Here is a 16675-nt window from a genome sequence, read left to right on the forward strand (position 1 = left end):
ACACACACACTCAACCAACTTGCCTGATTGTCATCTGATTTTAGTCTGTTGGACGGCAATCAGGCATGTGTACGTATGGCAAATGACTAGACGAGGGACTGATAGCAGGTGGTTTTCCTGATTCAACCGACACAACTCACACGACTGTTGGGCTGATATCGTGCAGTTGGCCACATGTGCACAAGTCATTTGAGCAACATGCACTTGTTTTGAAGGTGGCCATGTCGCGCAGCCGATCGTTTTGCTGGAGCATGAAATACGTAAATGAGTTGGTCGTTTAGTTGGTTGGCACGTGGAAAACACAAGCCATGTAAACTGTTTGTCACGGCGTAGGTCATGTCATGGAGTTAGTCATGTACTTTGTTGGATGTTTGCTTTTACTAATTAGTGGTCGCAGCCATATTGCCACAAGCAAGGAGCAGCCAGTGGTCTATGAGGTTTCCCTCAGTCCCCTCAACTAGTTCCAAAAGAAATAAGTTTTTACCTGCCACTACACCAGCAGCACTCAAATCCTGTTGGCTTTATACACTATATATAAAAAAATATAAAATTACACCTCCTAGCTCCAAAATTATATAAAAGTAATCAAACCCAGTGTAATCACCAGAGCGGGTGGAATTTTCCTGCTGACGTACATACTCTTATTATATATACACAAATAGGTGGCCTTAGCTCAGGATTCAGCAAGCATGAAGTGTGAATGTAATAAATAATGCTGATCATGATCCAAGTAACAGAACACTGCACCGCTCTCTGATGCGCCCATCCCATCCGCCTCCCATAGGACCACCACACTGAGGGGGGGGGGGGGCACCTGATGGATTGCAGACTCCCCTCTTCCTTCCCATTATCCCCGCAGCCGTCACCTTACCGTTCCCCTCCCCGCTCTCAGCTGATGGCACTTTCCGGCGTTCTGACTGAGGTCACCAATCCCTCTCGCTCTCCGGCCCGGAAGAGACTTTTGCTAAACTAGTTGCAGGCGCCGGAAATGCAGCGCCGCTCACTTGTTTGCACGGAGGACAGTCCAGCGCCCGTCAGCCTAGTATAGTCAGGCGTTTGCTTCCGCCTACAGCTTTCCTACTAGAAGGCTGTCTGCGTGAAATACTCCTCTGCCAGTTTCCCAATGCAGTACTACACAGTCAGTGAATGATGGAGGAGGAGTTCTGCACAGGGAAATTCCACTTTAGTGTAAAATAATGTCATTGACATAGACTGTTGCTGAACAAACGTCTTTGTAATTTAGTGCTATTCAAAATATGTCTTTTTTGCGTTAATGTGGCGTATCATTATATGTGTCAAACTGACAATGAACTTAGATTGTACTTTACAACGTGCTATATTGGCATCCTTCTCTTGTTTGGAGTACTGCAAGAGCAACCAGCTACACAAAGCGAGGAATCTTGTTAAATATGCTCAGTAACCCAGTGGTAACAGAGATGGCTGTGCTACATCCAGGAAGCAGTTAATATATATCTAATAGCTGCGCACAAGTGATCACTACAGCCAAGTCTCTTAAATCTGAATCTGGTAAAACCTATTAATCAGACAAAACCTATTAATCAGACAGTCCGACACTTCTTCCTAAGTTCAGGTTTCTTGAACTCTGATGACCCGCAAGATATCACCACCACCACACCCCTCACAGTGGGCACTCACCGCTATTATGTGGCCCTCAGCTAGATGGGTCTTCAGCGCTTATGGGGTCATCAGGCCGCCCCCCGCCACTCAGGAATCTTGTCCACTTATTTAAACTTGTTGCAGGGTCACAAACACCTCTAAAACATAATCAGAGCTCTCATAGCGTAATACTGTAAAACCAATTTATTGTTAAATTAGTTGCACACTTACAAACATGAGGCTTGGTGTTGGGCACAGAGTTTTAATGGGCTCTACCCCAATCGTAGGCCGCCGGGTCGGCTTGCTGCACTGACTCAATCCGCCTCCCGTGGTCTCTCCAACTCGCCCCTGTGATGTCTGAAGTGGCTAAAATCTGGTCGCGTATGCTCTTCAGAAGCGTATACGACCTGTGCCGCCATGTTATTTCTTATACCTAGAAGGTGTATTCATCCCCTCCCCCCTTCCTCTCCCTCTCCCCCGGAAGCGCTGCGTCCACGGGGTTTCAGCCAATAGGAATCTCGTGACTCTGGAAATGATATTCACGCACAGGTTTCCTTGGCAACCCTTTTCCATTCTATATCCTTCAATTTCCTGTATCGTATGCTTTGTATCCCTCAATACACATGGAAGTTTAGTTACCAACGGTTGGAGAAATAGGTCTAAGTACTGGCCCAGTCGGTGTGTGAGGGAGCTATGCCTTTATAACAGATTATAACAGCCAATACTAAACTTTTGAACGTATAATAGAGAAGCATTGGTAAATACTCCTTTCAGATGTAGATCTGAGTAAGATCCTGCCCACTAGACCAAAGTTTATTTATAGAAAGGCCCCAAACCTTAAAAACATACTGGCCCCAAGTTGTGTAGAGCCAAAAAAACTGCCACCGAAATTTAGGGGATGGCAGCGGGCGGGCTTCTACCCGTGTAGGGACTGCAAGGGATGCAGAGAAGCCAGACCAGAAAGAACGGATACAGTGGTAGGTCATTCAGAGAATAGAAGAATCAAAATAAGGGATTTTATTACCTGCAATGACAAGTTTGTTGTGTATTTGGCTTGGTGTCCGTGCGGACTTCAATATGTAGGAAGAACCACTAGGGCCCTCAAAGAAAGGATTGGGGAGCACATGCGCAATATAAAAAAGGGGTTGATGAGTCATACACTGTCAGCACATTTTAAGCAAGTGCACAATTGTAATCCATCATTGCTATCGTTTTGTGGGGTGGAAAAAAATTACCAGGCCATGGAGAGGGGGAGATATGGTCAAAAGTGTGTCCCAAAGGGAAACAAAATGCATTTATATGTTAAATACATTGAAACCAAGGGGACTCAATAGTGACATAGATCTAGTATGCTTTTTAAAGAGACACTGAAGCGAAAAAAAAATTATGATATTATGATTTGTATGTGTAGCACAGCTAAGAAATAAAACATTAAGATCAGATACATCAGTCTAATTGTTTCCAGTACAGGAAGAGTTGAGAAACTCCAGTTGTTATCTCTATGCAAACAAGCCATTAAGCTCTCCGACTAAGTTAGTCGTGGAGAGGGCTGTTATCTGACTTTTATTATCTCAACTGTAAGTGAACTGTTAACTTTTTCTCTGCTAGAGGAGAGGTCATTACTTCACAGACTGCTCTGAAAGAATCAGTTTGAATGCTGAGTGTTGTGCAATCTGCACATATTATAGAATAATGCAATGTTAGAAAAAACACTATATACCTGAAAATAAAAGTATGAGAATATTTTCTTTGCTGCTAATCTTCTAGTATTTATTCATAGTACACAACCAATTCATTATATCATATTTTTTTTTTCGCTTCAGTGTCTCTTTAAGCAATGATTGAAACTGTAAAGGTGAGTGGGAACCCCCAGCCGAATACCTTTTAAGCAAGGATCACGTTAGGGGCACTAAATATTGATAATTGTTGGCCCATTAAGGGATTGTTTTGATTGAATGTAAGATATTCACATTTATGGTTATGATTATGGTTATAGTTATACATTTATACAGGTGGGATTATGGTATCACAACAAGGTAATGGGTATTTGGATGGAAGGGCGAGACACTCACCTAAAACACTTTTTGATACTGTGTAAGGAATTCACTTGGCAGCAATAATATGAGCCTTTTGAGGAACCTATGTAGAAGTAACCTGAGTTTCCTGCATATATAGATTTAAGATCTTTTTTCTGTAATTAGATGTGAGCAACTATGATAGCAGTAATTATAATATAGGGGCTATACCCTGATGGTAACCTCCGGGGAGGTAAACAGTAGGTATGAGCAGCATTGCTCCCATACATTACAAGAGGGCATAGGACCAAAATACGCGTGTGTGATACGCACATGCATATATATAGGCATACATAATGGAGGTACTAATAGAAGTTAGACATTTGACCACAAGAGGGCATGGGATAGGAAGCTGCTTGTATTAGACGCGAGTACGCATGCATACGTGAAGACGCCCTGGAAGGGAGCCGTCGCGTAGCAGCGACGTTGCCTAGGAAACCCGTGCGTGGATATCATTTCCAGAGTCACGAGATTCCTATTGGCTGAAACCCCGTGGACGCAGCGCTTCCGGGGGAGAGGGAGAGGAAGGGGGGAGGGGATGAATACACCTTTTAGGTATAAGAAATAACATGGCGGCACAGGTCGTATACGCTTCTGAAGAGTCGCTGAGGCGACGAAACCAGTCAAGCATACGCGACCAGATTTAAGCCACTTGCAGACATCACAGGGGCGAGTTGGAGAGACCACGGGAGGCGGATTGAGTCAGCGCAGCAAGCCGACCCGGTGGCCTACGATTGGGGTAAAGCCCATTAAAACTCTGTGCCCAACACCAAGCCCCAAGTTTGTAAGTGTGCAAGTATTTTAACAATAAATTGGTTTTACAGTATTACGCTATGAGAGCTCTGATTATGTTTTAGAGGTGTTTGTGACCCTGCAACAAGTTTAAATAAGTGGACAAGATTCCTGAGTGGCGGGGGGCGGCCTGATGACCCCATAAGCGCTGAAGACCCATCTAGCTGAGGGCCACATAATAGCGGTGAGTGCCCACTGTGAGGGGTGTGGTGGTGGTGATATCTTGCCAGAGGTCATCAGAGTTCAAGCAACCTGAACTTAGGAAGAAGTGTCGGACTGTCTGATTAATAGGTTTTACCGGATTCAGATTTAAGAGACTTGGCTGTAGTGATCACTTGTGCGCAGCTATTAGGTTCATATTTTGGTATATTTAAAGGAGCAGCGCACCACCATAGTACTATCACCCTACTTATTATATCTCAGCGCGGTTTGTATTGTATTAATATATATCTATAGCCATAGCTCCTAACTGTCCCTCTTTTGGAGGGACAGTCCCTCTTTGGGAGCCCTGTCCCTCTTCCCTCCTCATTTGTCCCTCTCTCTATGTAAATATATATATATATATATATATATATATATATATATATATTTCTCTACCAAAAAATGTGTTTGACTCTAAACTTTATTCCCATCATTTAAACTGATATAGTAACCAATTTTAAAATGTTACTATGAAGGAAAATGAACCAGGATAGAAAGGACCAGTGTGGTTTGAATTATAAACATATTTTCTTATGAAATCTTTATGGTATGCGCACCCCTCTCAAAACGCTGGTTGCCGATGTGAAACCAGCCTCAAGGTTCCTGACATTTTTTTCTCTTTCGCTGTTTTGCTTTTGATACAACAGTTGATGTTTAATTACTTATACCATCTCAGTGATATATCTTTTGTTTTGTTTTTTTGGGGGTACAATCTAGACTCTTTGGCTAATATTTTTTCCCAAAACTATCTTATTTTATAGTCATTTTACGGGAAAAATGTAGGCTCCCCATACATCGTGTCTTCAACTGAAGACGGTTCTGTGTTACGATCTTCAAACTTGATCTACTGTAAGACAAAAGTTATGCTGTTTGTTCTGGTAACAGCTTACATTTACCTCACTTTCTTTTCAAAGTTTCTTCCTCCTGATCAGAAGAGCTTCCTGCCTCTGCCTCCTCCGAACAGGAGTCAGAATTACCCCTTGGTCTATCCTCCTGCAATAAAACAAAAACCAGGAGTGCCCAGATTAATAAAACATAAGCTGCATCACACATCTATATTCATAGATAAGATCCTCTTCAGAGGTTTCGGAGCCTGGTCCCTGCCCTGGGATGATTCTCATTCCATTATCGCAGCAACAGTACAGTAATGCTGGGAATGTACAATGAGCTTTTTTTTGCAGATAGATGGCTCGATAGATGATTTCCGACAGGTCCATTCAGATTTTGATAGTTTACCTGATTGCTTTTTTCATAGAAGTGAATGGAAATCGATCAGAAAAACGACTGGAAAATCGATCGGCCAGTAAATCTGCCGAAAAAACTCATCATGTATTCCCAGCCTAAGACTGCATTTTATCAACCGTATATATAATGATCAGGACAATTCGTCTCCCCTGCCAGGCATTTGCATCAGCGTCCTTGTGCGCCTTACTTCTGCTTTCCCGTGATTGCCAAAATTTCCGTTGTCCGGCTGTGACGTCGCCTGCCGCCCTTACAAGTTGATGCCTCTTCGCGCATGTGCAAGCTATACTAGGCTCCCATCTGGTAGTCCGATGACTGCACATAGAGCCAACTGGGCAGAGTGCCGCTCCAGCATATTGCCCCAAGGCTTCCGATCGGATTTCCGCATGTGGGGATCCACCGCCCAGCTTCCCCCAGCAGGTTACTGACCAACCTCCTACTTACCACGGCCATCTCCCATTGGAAATGCTTCTGTAACCTATCCCTAAAAGGTCCAGGAAAGCACTGAGGGCTGAGAGGGGTCTTTTTAAAGGGACTCCGAGCACCTCTCATGGGCATGCCTTTAAGACTCCGACCAGTACTGCAAAGTACTTAAAGATGCATACCTTTCTGTAGCTTGTGCTCTCTTCTTTCATTTGATGCCTAAATCGCCATTCTAGTTTTTCGTTCGATTTCAATCTGACCTACTCAATCTTCCCTGGTCCTCCCCTAAAGTCTCCACAGGCTTTATTTCACTACAATCTACGCTTTTAGCACTCTCTAAATCACGCAAGGACCCGGATATTTCACCTTGGCCGACCCCACTAGTCCCTCTCTTAAACAACCCTTTGTTTCCTCTAGGCTGCAACCTTAGAGGTTACCAGCACTGGAGAACGGATCCACCTTTAAGGGCTAAGGATCTTATAACTCACTCAAATTGGACACCTTTGGCTGACCTGCGTTCAGTGAGGGGAACCCCGTCCCTAGATTCATGGAGCCTATCGCAATTCCAGCACTTTTTGCGCGCATTAGGCACAAGGGATCAGCTGTCTCGCGACCTTACACCTTTTGAATCCATGTGCCTAGGTAAAGGCAAAGTGGAAAGGTCTCTCTCACAAATCTACCAACTATTGGGTTCAGATGAGTCTTGGGCCCTACAACTTAAGAGCAAATGGGAGGCAGATCTGGGTTACAACTTTACTACTGAGCAATGGCGAAAGATACTATTACTAAATCAAAAATCCTCCATTTCTGCAAGGATTCAAGAATCAAATTATAAACTTTTGAGTAGATGGTACTTGACCCCTGCAAAACTTCATGTGAGATACCCAGCGGCTGATCCACTGTGCTGGAGATGTGGTCTGGAACGGGGTACACTTCTTCATATTTTTTGGAAATGCCCACTCATAACCCCCTTTTGGGAAGCTGTACAAAAATATATCAAGACACTTACAGATGGTGACCCTAACCCAGACCCTTCCTATTATCTCCTGCACCACACCCCTAAACCAGTTAAAAGATTTAAAAAATCCCTCACTAAACACCTTATCCAGGCGGCTCGCATACTCATCGCCAGACACTGGAAATCCGTTACTCCACCCACAATCCCAGAATGGCTTAGTGAAGTCCAATCAATCAACCAAATGGAGTCCATGACGCATGCTCTACATGGTAGGGAAGAGGCGCACAATAAGACGTGGGTACATTGGCACATGTTTTTAGAAACTCAAGAATACAGAGAGGCAATGTCTATTACCTGATACTCACCCCCTGGTTGTTCTTCTTCACCATAGCTCAGATAGCCACATATTATCTGGACACAGATGGAGTTCTGGTACTGATGGGATGCCCCCAAACTCTTCTATCCTCTTCTTCTTTCTACTAAACACCTTATTTCCTATCTCCCTTCTCACTTTCTTTTTCTTTTTTCTTTCTTCTTTTTTCTTTTACTACTTCTCTACCCTTAGATCTTGGAGTTGCAGATTTTTGAATTCAGCGTGCTCAGCCTGTTCTATATGCACTCGGCACACTGGACCCGGGAGCTGGGGGGTGGGAGGGGGCCCCCCCTCTGGAGTATGTGCGGCTCCCTTTCCGTAAGCATATGCACTAATTTTACTGGGTCCCTGGCAGTATGACCCCCTTTGGGCTCTGGGGACCATGGTTTATCCACAATTTTCTCTCATCCTTTTTTCTGTGCTTGTGGGAACGGAGGTCCGCGACGACCTAGTCTTATATAAATATCTTCCTCTCACCCCCTTTGGGGGGGGCCCCTTCGCATCACCCCAAGAATATACTATATTCTATATGTACGCACTATATACGGAGTCACTGGCTGACCACTATACTTGCATTATTCCTTGGTCTACATTATGTACTGGATATTTGCTGACACTCCTGATGTAATGTCCACTTTTTGTTATTATGCATATTTTACTCCTGGAATGTTTGTACAATTTCCTTGCTTTATATATTTGAAAAATAAAGAGTCTTTAAAAAAAAAAAAAAAAAATTGCTGCTGCCATCTTGGCTTGTCTATGTTATAACTTCCAGGTCACCCCTGTCTTCTCAGTTAAAGAAGTGCATCACTGAATGAAGCAGGACGAGGAAGTGACACGCATGGCCATTGCAAGAGGCTCCTCCAGAGGGGTCATAGCACGACTTTGTTGGAAGTTGTCTGTCTTAAAGGCATGCCCATAAGAGGTGCTCAGAGTCCCTTTAAATGTTTCTGTGCTTCCTGTCCCTTTTAGGTAGGAGGAGCTTCTCTCTGGTATCCCTTTTGTGGAGAATGAATGGAAAATACAATTTTTTTTCTATTTTTCACCCTTTCTTATTTTCACATGACAAGTCCCACAGTTATAAAACACATAACAATATTATAAAATGATACCACATAAAAATATTATAAAACTATACCACATATGCCATATTTTATTACTAGCTGGGCATGTGATGGACTGTTATCTCCAGCCTGCACATCTGTAGTGAACTGATCCATTCACTAGGGTGACAGTTTGGGGCCCCAGTGCTGTACAGATGCATTGCTAGGCAATAGCAGCGCAATGCATCTATAGAGCATTGGAGCCCCCAACTGTCATCCTAGTTATTGCATCCGATTGCTACAGGTGGCAGTCATTAAATGTGTATAAATGGATACAGATATGGCAGGGGTTAATAGGCTAGGTAGGGGTTAAAACTGGAAAACTTGGGGGGGGGGAAACTATTATTGGGACCCTCTTTTTTTTAATTGTAAAAAAAATATTTTTCCTAACTTTATTGAACACATTTGTTGAAAATATGATTTGTTGGTTACAGCATAAGAAAGAAAATCAACCTAACGGGAGAGGAGGTGGGTGCTGACTAAAGAAGTGGTGGCCTTGGTGCATGGGATTGTTGATCGTTGTGTGGGATCGTTGGCGATCCTGCGTGGTCTGGAGTTGTAGGAGGTGCAGAGTGGGAAGTGGCCTTTTTGTTACATCTGAGCTCATAGGTATTTATATTACAGAAAAAATATCTGCGCTACACTTCACTGCTTTGAGTGAGAACTGAATAATACAGCATAAATCACTTAAATTTGAGCAAAATATCTATGTCTGCACCAGGGCTCTGGAGTCGGTACAAAAATCATCCAACTCCGACTCCTCAGTTTATGAAACCTCCAACTCCGACTCTAGGTATCCAAAATGGCTCCGACTCCTTAGTGTAATACTTACCAGGGCTGTGGATTTGGAAAAAAATTATCAGACTCAGACTCCAGGTACCCAATATTGTTCAGACTCCGACGCCACAGTCCTGGTCTGCACATAGTTATATTTGCTTGTATGTTCTCTTTGATCGGTGTCTGAGTGTTACTAATTGCTGGTTTGCTGCAAGGTGTTTTGCAGGGCTATTGCTGTGCTTCATGTTCCTTCTCCTTCTTCACCTTTGAGTATAATGTTGGGTACACACGTTGAGATTTCCCGCTCGATTCGCGGATCGATTCGATTATTTCACACATGCTCGATTGAATTTCGATCGTTCCTGCTGTTGATTTTGCATACTTAACATGAAAAAAACGATCAAAATCCAATCGAGCATGTTTGAAATAATCTAATCGATCCGTTCGATCCCGCAAATCGAGCGGGAAATCTCAACGTGTGTACACAGCATAAGATACAGAAGCCGTTTTGCAGATTGTGTACTGAATGCATTGTATGTACACAGTTGAAATGAAGATGAGTGCTCAAACTGACCACTAGTGGGAGCTGGTGACACCGCTGCATACATCACCTATATTTACAACGAGTCCTTTTTTCAGTATGCAAGGGAAATGCAGCAAATCACATTATGAAGAACTCTGCTTTAGGGACAACAGATCTACACTAGCATTATTGGACTGCTTTTTATACAAGCCCTGTATTCGTTTCTGTACTGACTTCTTTTCACACATGCAGTTGACAGCTCTTCATCCAGTGCCAGTCATCTATTCCTGTTCCTCTTGCTAGATTTGGTAGTGCAGACACAGGTGCATGTATTTGCATAGTTTTATTGGCTGACAGACTGTCTGTGGACCAATTTAAGGCCTCTTTTCCACGGACTGTTGAACTGTGTGCTCCGCAAGCAGTTATCAGGCAGCAACAAGCAGTTACTAGACAGCAGTGAGCAGTTGTGAGAGTTTGAGAGGCTTTGCGCTGCCTATCAACGGTCCACGGAAAGGAGGCCTAAATGGCAAGCTGCTGTCTTGGAATGAGCTTTGGCTTCTTGTGGTTTGCATTTTGATTATATGGCAGCTGTAGGTGATTCCTCTGGTGGTGGGAGCACTGGGGTTCATCTGCATTGCCCTTTTGGTGTTTCATGTGGAGTGAGGGTCCCGAGTAGTGTCCAGGTGCCCAAGTGTTTTGGTCCTGTGAATATACCAGGTGTTTACCGACAGCTGAATGGCATGGACAGTGGGATGGAGGTGGACCCATGTACAAATATCTGAGTGGGTGCTTTGTGCCAAGTAAACGTTACATACAGCGGTTTACAGATGCACACTAACTGCACTGTGGTACACACTGTCTAACACACTAGTTACAGACACTGCCATTCAACTACACAGCTCTTTCTCCCTGGCAGATCGGCAGTGGAACTGTGTGGCAATACAGCTCTCCATGTGAAAAAAAACTACATTTAGCCATTAGTCAATATTGGCCTGATCTTATTTGGGATCAATCTCTCCCCAAATGGGGAATAAGATGGTAGTAATTGGTCTACCACTTGATCTTTATCAGACTTCAGTACGAAACTAATCAAGAATCCGCTGAGCGGATCGTTCAGAAACAGCCTTATCAGTCCACCGACAGTGCGTACACGCGCGCATACTGTCAGCTAAAGACCGCCCAGCGGGAGGGTCCGGCGGGCCCATCGTTGGATTTGATAGTGTGTGTGTGTACGCACCTTAAATGCAGTACTGTACCATGGGGTCATCAGTTATCAACCAGTCCTACCACCCACGCACTATGGAAATATGCCACTGTGCCTGATTACCCTTTCAATTGATAATATGTCTGGAAGTTATCCTGCTTAATCTTAAAGGAAACATGAGGTGTATCTATCCTCCTCCTCTCCATTTTTTTTTAGATAATCCACCGTTTTATTTTATTTGTAAATCTACTTTTTAAGTTTTTTACTGTTTCATTGTCTTTTCTCAATGAAACATGCATTGAAGTAAGCCAGAACTAAAATCTGTGAACTGTTGAACCTTTTTATCTCTTTCCTGCTCAGATAAACTATTCTTTGTCAGGAAAGTGTTTTTTTTGGCTATAATACCTTATTAGTGAGCTTTATGCTATAATCCGACCTGGACAGAAACTGTCACTTGGATACCTGATTTTAAATCTTCCAGGCAGAAAGAGGAAAAATAGGAACACAGCATAGTTATTTTTGTGCTTGTACATACACATGTCTATCTCATGTCACATGTCACCTCATGTATCCTTTAAGCTTACATGCTTAAAGAGACACTGAAGCGGAAAAAAAAATATGATATAGTGAATTGGTTGTGTACTATGAATAATTACTAGAAGATTAGCAGCAAAGAAAATATTCTCATACTTTTATTTTCAGGTATATAGTGTTTTTTCTAACATTGCATCATTCTATAATATGTGCAGATTACACAACACTCAGCATTCAAAATGAGTCTTTCAGAGCAGTCTGTGAAGTAATGACCTCTCCTCTAGCAGAGGAAAAGTAAATAGTCCAGGAACAGTTGAGATAATAAAAGTCAGATAACAGCCCTCTCCACGACTAACTTTAGGCCCATACACACGTCGGATTTCCGCGAACGACGGGTCGTTTGAACGTCCCATCGTTCGCCCGCTAAATCGGGCGTGTGTACAGACTGTCGTTCGCTTGATAAGGGTGGGTTTGAGCAATCCGCCCGGCAGAGTCGGAGAGCTTAATGGCTTGTTTGCATAGAGATAACAACTGGAGTTTCTCAACTCTACCTGTACTGGAAACAATTACACTGATGTATCTGATCTTAATGTTTTATTTCTTAGCTGTGCTACACATACAAATCATAATATCATCATTTTTTTCGGGACACGCCTTGGGCGGATCGCTGAAAACCAGTCTTATCACCCGAACGATAGTCTGTACACACGCCGGATTTGACGTGCGAACGATGGAACGTTCAAACGACGGGTCGTTCGCAAAAATCCGACGTGTGTATGGGCCTTAAGGCTTCTTTTCCACAGACTGTTGATAGGCAGTGAAATGCCTCTCAGACTCTCACAACTGCTCACTGCTGTCTAGTAACTGCTTGTTGCTGCCTGGTAACTGCCTGCTGAGCAAACAGTTCAACAGTCCATGGAAAGGAGGCCTCAGGGCCCGTTCTCACTTGAGCAAGAATCGCGCTCAAGGCAAACCACTAGCGTTTTTTTAAAAACCGCTACAACATGTAACACATGGCAGTGTTCTCACTGCCGTGTTTGCGGTTAGCATTAACCACAAACGTGTCACATGCAGCGGTTTGCCGGCGATTCACGATGAGCATTTGCGATTAGCATGCATAGCACCAATAATCGCGATTGCTCCAAAACCGCCGCAGTATCCAGTGATTTTTCCACGTTAATCGCGGGAAAATCACTCCTGCAATTACCACCGGCGTTTTGCGGTTTTAGATGTGAACGGACCCTTACTGATACTTACTCAACTTTCATTGTGTTCTTTCTTTCTTCAGCATTGCCACCTAATGCACTACACCTCTGCTGTAAACTTCTCCGTTGGCAAGCCAAAACCATCAGCATGTCCACCTGCTTGGCTGACAGGGATGGTACAAGTTGGGAGACAAATACATCTGCAAGCCTGATATATCAGCATGATAAGCTTGGAGAAAACTGAAACATTGCACTCATATGCTTTAAAATGTGAGTATCATTGACACTAATATAATATATTCAAATGTGAACAAACAAATTGTGTGCAAAATATCACCAGGCTGAAAATTTTGGTTTGTTTTACTGCAAACGGAAAAATGTTGTGAGCAAGCAAATGTGTATAGCACTTTTCTGCTATCAGGCGTGGAGTAGCAGATGCAGAGGGGATGCTTAATAGGCCATCATGGAGTGTAGGCGAGTCTTTCCAAGGGGACTCCTTACTGGTTAGGTCCTAGGTCTAGCCAGGATTCAAACTCTGGTCTCCGTTGTCAAAAGTGGCTAGATAGGGATCGAGCACAAGGCTTAACATGGTCTTTCATTTTCTGTATTGTGCAATCATGCAATTGAAAATAGGTTGATGTTCCCTTGGAACGAAAAAAAAAAAAAAAAAAAAAAAACCCTTGGAACGAAAATAGGTTGATGTTAGGGACCTCAGTGACCACTGGCTGTCTCCATTTACAGCTGTATAGGTGAATTTTGTTGGCTTGAGGTAGACATCTGTAAAAATGTTTTTCTACTAAAAAGGGGTTACATTGTGCTAAATACTATCCTATCCTTAAATTATTTCCGGGCCTATCTTGAGCTGAGCTACTAATATAAAGGAAGAATAGTGATTAAAGAAATGATTAGTGTGATTTGACAAATTAATATAAAGCTTTTGCTGAGGCATGCTTCTTGGCATGGGTGGGTGGAGATGTTAAGTGTGACTGTTGGTGTGATGAGGATTTGTCTTTTGCTCAAATATGTTTGCTAAACAGTGACCCTCTTTTTAGTCTCAGAAAGTTGGGAGTCATATGCATATTATGACATGGTGGAGTATTTCCTGCTCTGTCATGATTGATGTATTTACATCATGTAGGTGACATGATATGGCTACCTGTGTACAAGCCATTTGTAGTGTGTGGGCATTGTTAGATCTTCATTAGCAATAGCTATAAAGAAAGGCAGCCCCACCCTTGCAGTATATCACCAATGCTGCCACCACATTGGAAAGGGGCTATCTAGTAATAAGATAAAAGCCATTTTCAGGACAAGCCTCCAGTATGAATTGAATTCATACAACAAAGCAATGACTTTCAGTATAGCGGCCCTGCGATTTACTGTATGTTTGAAAAACCCTTAGGTTTGTTTTGAATATGGGCACTTTGTTTTCCTCCCACATCCAAAAACACATAAAACAGTGTATTGGATTCCCCCTAAATTTGCCCTACATTACGATGGACATATGACTATGGTAGGGATTAGAATGTGAGCCCCTCTGAGGAACAGTTAGGCCTCTTTTCAACGGACAGTTAACGGTGTGCTCAGCAAACAGTTACCAGGCAGCAGCAATCAGTTACCAGGCAGCAGTGAGCAGTTGTGAGAGTTTAGGAGGCATTTCACTGGCTATCAACTGCCCGTGGAAAAGAGGCCTTATTGATAAGACTCTGAAGTGCTGCGTAATATACTGGCACTATATAAATACCATATATTCCGGCGTATAAGACGACCCCCCAAGTTTTCCACTTAAAATGTAGAGTTTGGGATATACTGACTGTATAAGACTACCCCTCTTCCAATGCACACCATATAAAAAAACAAACATCATATACTAGTGCTATGTATGAACAGATACTGGTGCTGTACTGTATGTGGTACCCAGTATATAACAGTATATAGGCGATTGACTAGTTGGATTGGTCAACTCTCCCTAAGTGGCTATGTGCATCTGCGCCTCTTCACTACAGTCCTCAGCAGCGAGATCTGAGAGTCGGTAACAGGATTTTTTATTTATTTATTTATTTGTTGTATTTATAAAGCGCCAACATATTACGCAGCGCTGGACATTAATTTAGGTTACAGACAATATTTAGGGGTGACAAACAGCAATATGACAATACAGGAATACAAGAAAACCAGATCACACAGCACAGTATGAGTACAAGGTAATGTTTAGTCAGTCACTGGATGGGAGCATGGAGCATGGAGTTAGGATAGGACATATCCTGACTTTTCAGAAGATCTTCAAGGGTTAAAAAGTAGTCTTATATGCCAGAATATGCATAATACTAAATAATAATATGTAATGCTAAATAACTAGTTCATGTGATTGCACAGTTTTCAGTGTTTGCATTGTCATGGTTTAATGCCATTGTTAATATTGGCATAATCAGAGTGAAGCTTAGAAATAAGTATATTTGTTCTCTTGATTTCAACCATTAGGTGAAATTGTGGAGCAGTAAAGCAAGAGGAGGAAATCTTTGCCTCTTATGCTAATCCTTTGGCTTTAATCGTATGAGTCCAGAACGACTATGTAAATCAAGGGTAATGACTGCACAATCTGTATGCTAGTTGCAAGTATGTGATTGACACAAAGCCTAAAGCCTGGTACGCACCTTCAATTTTGATTGGCCAATCAATGACCAATTTTACCACCTCCATGTAGTATGAGAGTTTACCTACACAATCTGTTCATAGTATTTAATATCTGTTGGCCCTCATACAACACGGAGGGGGTAACATTGGTCAGTGATTGGCCAATCATAATTGAAAGTGTGTGCCAAGCTTTAGATGTAATAAATGTGAGCGTGAGAACAATCAGAGGACGCGTACAATTTCATTCTTGAACTTGCAGGGAGGGCTGCATGGAAAGTGTCGGAGGGTGGAGTGCAGCACAAACTAAAATGCCAGTCCAACATGCCTGCTTTACTTAATACATCAAGTAATCTTGCTACACTATATTTTCTTGCATGCAACAAGAGTGTATGGCTGGGAGCTTGTTGTGCTATTTTCCCTCAGTACACTAGAGCAATATGACTTCTTGTGACTCCACTGTACAAACAGAGATACCCTTGGTTACACAGCAGCTGGTTGTCTTTGTGTCTCTGATAAGCACCCACTAGTCTCCCAGCTGAGCTTTTCCCTTTCCTCCCAGAGAATCCCTGCAGCTGTCTCAGAATAACATTCATTTCCTTCCTGGATAGCAACCAGCAATGGCCATACTGCCACGTAGGGAAAAGAGGATCACGCAGTTAACTTGAGTGGGCTTAAAATATGAAGCACTATTCGTTTGAATAATATTGCCTTCATGAGTCCTGATCCAAGTGTTTGTAACCTGTCAGTTTTCTTATTTTCTAATACAACTGTGAGGTTGTCTTTTTTAGTTAAACTACTAAGGCCCCCTTTCCATGAGCAGTTGATAGGCAGTGAAAAGGCTCTTAAAGTGAACCTCCAGACTAAAAATCTACTCAGCAGCACTGAAAAGGCTTGGTGTTTCTTTAAGGGCTCTTTCACACTAGAGGCTGCGGTAGAAAAGGCTGAAAGTCAGCCTTTTGCTTAACGCCAATACATAGCATTTTCAAAGCGTTTTGAAAGCGTTTTACAGCTCAT

At 42.8% G+C, this 16675-nt stretch overlaps 1 protein-coding gene and 1 long non-coding RNA gene across 12 annotated transcripts in view; one reads left to right on the top strand and one right to left on the bottom strand.

Annotated features, from left to right (window-relative positions):
- LOC137521529 (rab5 GDP/GTP exchange factor-like) overlaps positions 1-998 on the bottom strand; it is a 40821-nt gene extending 39823 nt beyond the window's left edge. Inside the window, exon 1 of one of the 5 annotated variants that reach the window (XM_068240915.1) lies at positions 872-998. Coding sequence is in view for 1 of the 5 variants with exons in the window: in XM_068240906.1 (XP_068097007.1) it covers positions 605-637 (33 nt within the window). In the remaining 4 variants the exon portion in view is untranslated. Of the gene's footprint in view, positions 1-23; positions 130-484; positions 556-604; positions 772-814; positions 837-871 lie in introns of those variants that run through there. The other 4 variants (XM_068240938.1, XM_068240906.1, XM_068240931.1 and 1 more) reach the window with 4 other exon arrangements.
- Positions 160-16675, top strand: part of LOC137521583 (uncharacterized) — a 296776-nt gene continuing 280260 nt past the window's right edge. For 5 of the 7 annotated variants that reach the window (XR_011022156.1, XR_011022153.1, XR_011022157.1 and 2 more), the window contains exons 1-2: positions 160-260; positions 13111-13297. This is a non-coding gene — a long non-coding RNA (uncharacterized lncRNA). Of the gene's footprint in view, positions 330-9224; positions 9394-13110; positions 13298-16675 lie in introns of those variants that run through there. The other 2 variants (XR_011022154.1, XR_011022155.1) reach the window with 2 other exon arrangements.

Source organism: Hyperolius riggenbachi, chromosome 1 (assembly GCF_040937935.1).
Source record: "Hyperolius riggenbachi isolate aHypRig1 chromosome 1, aHypRig1.pri, whole genome shotgun sequence".
NCBI lineage: Eukaryota > Metazoa > Chordata > Amphibia > Anura > Hyperoliidae > Hyperolius > Hyperolius riggenbachi.